Source organism: Artemia sp. Qi Xiang Cuo, chromosome 5, assembly GCF_049724085.1.
Source record: "Artemia sp. Qi Xiang Cuo chromosome 5, ASM4972408v1, whole genome shotgun sequence".
In the NCBI taxonomy this organism is placed as follows: Eukaryota; Metazoa; Arthropoda; class Branchiopoda; order Anostraca; family Artemiidae; genus Artemia; species Artemia sp. Qi Xiang Cuo.
The window spans coordinates 69,678,419-69,684,418 of record NC_142798.1 but is presented as its reverse complement, the minus strand read 5'-3'; the positions used below and the strand labels follow the sequence as shown (position 1 = coordinate 69,684,418).

General features: G+C 33.5%; 1 protein-coding gene across 2 annotated transcripts in view; it reads left to right on the top strand.

Annotated features, from left to right (window-relative positions):
* Positions 1-5,622: 5,622 nt before the first annotated feature.
* LOC148952449 (protein FAM151B) overlaps positions 5,623-6,000 on the top strand; it is a 52,920-nt gene continuing 52,542 nt past the window's right edge. The window contains exon 1 of one of the 2 annotated variants that reach the window (XM_089089889.1): positions 5,623-5,742. In XM_089089889.1, coding sequence (XP_088946015.1) covers positions 5,682-5,742 — 61 coding nt within the window. In that variant the 5' untranslated portion in view covers positions 5,623-5,681. The remainder of the gene's footprint in view (positions 5,743-6,000) is intronic. The other variant, XM_089089888.1, reaches the window with a different exon arrangement.

The window sequence follows — 6,000 nt, the reverse complement described above, 5'->3', positions numbered from 1 at the left end:
TACAATATTATAGAAAGCCATAGAAAGATCAAGAGTGCAAATGTAAGGACCATGTCCTTTAGCAGAAGTATCTTTAAGAAGGCAAGCAAGAACAGGGTAAGCGTACTGATAACCGATACCAGACCGAAAACCGAGCTGGTTCTCCCCAAAATTAGTTCTACAAATCAATGTGCATTGTCAGTTTAATATACATATACTGGTATTTAGTAATCAAAATGTTAATATTATTTGATTTATTAAAGTTATAAAAATAAAACATTTATATTTTTTCAGTAAAGTGCAAATTTTGTTCTGGCCTTGGGAAGGCAGGGGGGGTTTGCGCCCAACTTATTTTAATTTCTGCTCGTTTTGAGTTTGACTCGGTTATTTATTGTAATTTTTCTAAAAAAAAGTTCTAAAAGTAGAAGAGAGCTTACCAAGGGCAATGCGATTATATTTGCCTCGATTGGCTACAATTTTTGAGTAACCAATCTGGATCTTGGCTTTGGCTTCCCGGACAGCACACTCCCGAAAAGTTTTTAAATTTATGGTAAGTGTAATACCCAACCACCGCATCGAGTCTACATGAGGTCAGTTTAATATACATATACTGATATTTAGTAATCAAAATGTTAATATTATTTGATTTATTAAAGTTATAAAAATAAAAACATCTATATTTTTTCAGTAAAGTGGAAATTTTGTTCTGGCCTTGGGAAGGCATAGGGGTTTTGCACCTAACTTATGTTAATTTCTGCTCGTTTTGAGTTTGACTCGGTTATTTATTGTAATTTTTCTAAAAAAAAAATTCTAAAGTAGAATAGAGCTTACCAAGGGCAATGCGATTATATTTGCCTCGATTGGCTACAGTTTTTGAGTAACCAATCTGGATCTTTGCTTTGGCTTCCCGGACAACACACTCCCGAAAAGTTTTTATATTTTTGGTAAGTGTAATACCCAACCACCACATCGAGTCTACATGAGGGATGAAAAAATTTTTAGAACTTAGAGGTTTAGGAGGTGATGAAAATTTAAAAGAAAGATACTCACATTTACCGACGTTAAGCGAAAGACCGATTTTAGTAAAAGAATTAACTAAAAAAAACAAGTTTTTTTTAACTGAAAGTAAGGAGCGACATTAAAACTTAAAACGAACAGAAAATTATTCTGTTTATGAAAGGGACTGTCCCCCCTCAACGCCTCGCTCTTTCCGCTAAAGTTTTTTTATTGTTTTAAAAAATAAAGTTGTGAGACAGAGTCAAACTTTAGCGTAAAGAGCGAGGCGTTGAGGAGGGTACAGCCCCTATTATATACGGAATAATTTCTGTTTGTTTTAAGTTTTAATGTCACTCCTTACTTTCAGTTAAAAACAAATTATTTTTTTAGTTAATTTCTAAACGTTTTTGAATTAATGCAGCTTTGATTTTGGCTCACCGTACTAATTGGCTTTCTCGAAATTTTTTTCTGACGTAATTTACGAATTAACTTACGTAACGAATTTCTATATTCGTATGTTTTTATTACGTATAATAGGGAGTTCGATCCCTAGTCAATACCTCGCTCTTTACGCTAAAGTTTGAATTTTGTTCAAATCACAAACCCCTGAATCACAAAGGCCGGTTAATTAGGATAGATAGCTCTTTTAAAAGTACTAAAAAACTTTAGCGTAAAGAGCGAGGTATTGACTAGGGGTCGGGCCCTCTCATATACGTAATAATTTCTGTTTGTTTTAAGTTTTAATGCTGCTGTTTATTTTCAGTTGAAAAACTTGTTTTGTATTTAATTTCTGATCTTTTTTAAATGATACTGCGAAATCTGGCGCTCCCTTCATGGAAATGTTCCTTCCCCCAAGGAAATATCCTCCATGGAAAGATCCTCCTACGTAACCCCTACTTTGACCTCCCCCCAACCAGAAAAATTCCTCCTGAAAACACCTGTATACTTCCCAATAACCAATACTATCATAGGCAGCGCGCTAGCGCTGCCTAAGTAAAGAACGATGTGGGCACAATGTGTTTTTTTTCTCCATACCCGGGCACTTCGTATCGAAGGAGTTGTCGTAGAAACTTCGAAAAGGGCTCACTCGATCGGAAATTGGAGTGGCTAGTGCCCTTTTTAATAGTCGAAAGTGATTGGAGGGCAACTAGCCCCCCCTCCCCCATCACGCCTATCATTCCCCCAAACACATTCAATCAAAATTTTGAGATAGCCATTTTGTTCAGCGTAGTTGATTTCCAGATAGAACATTTGTTTTTGAGGAGGACACTCCCCCACAACCCTCAGGGCAAGGGTTTTAAGTTATGCCCTGGGGGCATATAAGGTTTTAATAGAAGGCGTTGTCGTAGAAACTTGCCTTCTCAAGAACAGAACATAATTTTTTTCTTTACTGAAGACGAAATACCTTTAAAATGTTTTCACTTTCATTCAAATTTCACTTTCATTTCATTGTGACTCAAAAGCCACAGTCATTTGCAACCTATTAAAGAACGAACTCTAGCCAATTGTTACCTAAATCTAAAAAAGTGTTTTAAAAAAACAACTGTCAGCTGAGGAAGAATCGCCATTTTAAACTGATTTAGGAATGACAACTGTTTCTTCGATTAATCTTAATAGTAGAAGTAACGTATTAGTAACGACCACCTTTGTTTCTTTTGATTGTTCAGGTGGTGGGACAAAAACATCTTCTTTTGCCTTGGCTTGTCATTTGTCATTATAAAATACATATCGCAGAACCTTTGTTTCATTTAATTGTTCAGGTGGTGGGACAAAAACTAAACGCAGACAATTTGAGCCTTTTCTTGCGTCATGACGTCCAAATGAACCGTAAATTAGAAGTGGTGTCTTTACATAATTACATTTTTTTTTTATTGGACCTTTAACTTTTGCTTCGACTTGTCTTTTGTCATTATGAAAGACATATCGCCAAAATTTTGTTTCTTTCAATTGTTCAGGTAGTGGCAGAAAAACTTCGTTTTCTTCCAACGATTTATCTAGTCCAGGTTTTTGATTTTACAAGGCATGGAAGGCATTCACGACCACCTTTGTTTCTTTTGATTGTTCGGGTGATGGGACAAAAATATCTTCTTTTGTCTTGGCTTGTCTTTTGTCATTATGAAAAACTTATCGCCAAACTTTTGTTTCATTTAATTGTTCAGGTGGCGGGACAAAAATTAAACGCAGACAATTTGAGCCTTTTCTTGATGTCATGATGGACCTTAAGTTAGAAGTGGTGCCTTTGTTTAATTAATTTTTTTTTATTGGACCTTTAGTTTTTTCCTCGGCTTGTCTTTTGTCATTATGAAAGACATATCACCAAACCTTTGTGTCCTTCAATTGTTCAGGTAATGGGACCAAAACTTCTTTTTCTTCCAACGATTTATCTAGTCCAGGCTTTGGATTTTACAGGTTATGGAAGATATTCACGACCACCTTTGTTCCTTTTAAATGTTCAGGTGGTGGGACAAAAACATCTTCGTTTGCCTTGGCTTGTCTTATGTCATTATGAAAGACATATCGCCGAACCTTTATTTCTTTTAATTGTTCAGATGGTGGGACAAAAACTTCTTCTTTTGCCTTGACTTGTCTTTTGTCTTTATGAAAGACATATCGCCGAGCCTTTGCTTGTTTTAATTGTTCAGGTAGTGGGACAAAAACTTCTTTTTCTTCCAACGATTTATCCAGTCCATATTTTTGATTTTCAAAGGTATGGTAGGTATTGATGACCTTATCAATGTCAAAATCCAAAAATCAATTATCATTGCTATCATCATCAATTTGTTTGCTTCGTTACACCTCTGCTTATCTTTCGTCATTATGAAATACATATCGCCGAACCTATGTTTTTTTTTTAACAAAGGTGTGGTAGGCATTGATGAGCTTATCCATATCAAAATCCCAAACCCAATCATCATCGAAATCATTTTCAATTATGATACGTTTTGATTCTCGCTGTCCAGGTTGATTTTCATTGACTCGCTGCTCTTCATTTTTATTTTTGACTCCCTCACTTGTTCGTTGTCGCATGTCTTCTAACTGCGTGTGTCTTTGCTCTTCATTTTCATTTTTAACCCACTCTAATTGGCGTTTTCAGATATGTTCTAACCGCCTGTGTCTTCGCTCTTCATTTTCATTTTTGACACGTTAGTTCAGGTGTTGGTTCCAAAGAATCATCATTTATAGTAACGGCAAATGCAAATTTTGTTTTTCTGGGCCTTCCAACAGACATTATATTATATATATATAACTGTTGCGTTGGAAACTCAACAATCTTATTTATGCTATACATGACATAGAATAAGAAAATACTTATATGATGCCATATATGATGTCGTAAGAAATACTTATATGATGTGCTAACATAGTACATGACGTCATTTGCAAAAACCGAATTCAGGCTCTTAACGATTTTTCTCAGACCTCTGACCTATCTAGATCGTTTTTTTTATGCGAAAATATCCCAAGATACCAATTTTCATGAAAAAATATGGAGCCATTTTGGACACATATAAATATAGTATATATATATATATATATATATATATATATATATATATATGTATATATATATATGGTAAAATACTAAATGAATTCTTTTCACGACGTGCAGATGTGCAAAATTTATATTTTTTATTTAAAAGTGTAATACTATTAAAAACTAACAAGAAAAATTTAATAAGCAAACATGTTTTTCATACAAAAATAAAAAGGAACACGAAACATTAAAATAATCATTAATCCGTATATGGGGGGGGGGGTCTGCCCCCTGTCCGATCCTGCTCCATACATTGAAGTTTAACTTTTTGTCATTTTTTCAAGAACGGTTGCTAAAACACAAAAGCCGTTGAATTGAACTGAAAAATATTTTAAAGGGTTTCACATCTTTAGTGTAATTAACAGAGACTAAAGAGGGGTTATTTCCCCACATATACCGAATAATTTCATTTCGTTTTATGTTTTAATGTAGCTCTTTACTTCCATATGGAAAACTTGTATGTTTTCATTTAATAGGTTTGATCTTAAATTCAATTTGAAATTGGCACCTGTCTGCTTCTCTGTTTTAACAGCTATCCATTCGAAACCAAGAGCAAAACTCGAAAAAGCGATAGATTAGCAGAACAACTTCAGATAATGCTCTTTGACATAGACTATAAAACACTAGTCTAACTTTAACATTCTAGGCTGAGGCTCAAGGAATAAAAAACTATCCCTTCTGGCTCTATTGGAAAATTATCCACAAATTATTTAAAATGTAATTTCATGTTCATCAATCCAGTATAAGGTTCACGCCAAACTTAAAAATGTTGTTTCTTTCTCAAAATACCCCTTCCCCTCCACCCCAAAAAAATTAAATCAATTGAAAGATACTTAAATTTCCTCATCAATGTAATTCGTGGGTATTTAATATTGTAGTAGCTTTTCTTTCTGAACCTGGGGAAAGTTGGACGTTAATTTTGTGCTGCGAAAAGAAATTGCAAGTTGGCTTATTGCATATCGTTGTCTTCATTTTATGTATGTATTTACTTCAGAACTCATTAGCCCCGTTTTCAGACGCACAAACTACTATTTAATGGCTTCTCATTAGCATTCTGCTAGTCTTTGCATTTTTAAATCAATTCTAAAGCCTGTTTCCTTATCGCCTTAGAAATTAAACTTCATCAGCTCCTAGAGCTCGTATATAGGAGCTATAGGATAAGATTGTTAACATGGACCGTGTTATAGTTTTAAGTTTTCTTTTTGGAATAACTATGGCTACTCAGATTTCAGGTATTTGACCCGTATCATTATTTTTATATGAAGAATAATTTCAGATAGCACAGTTTCTATTCCCTTTTAAATTCTCTTTTTATTACTATCGGGAGAACTTTAAAAATGTAGCTAAAAGATAGCAAGGCATTACGATATATATATATATATATATATATATATATATATATATATATATATATATATATATATATATATATATATATATATATATATATATATATATATATATATATATATATATATATATATATATAT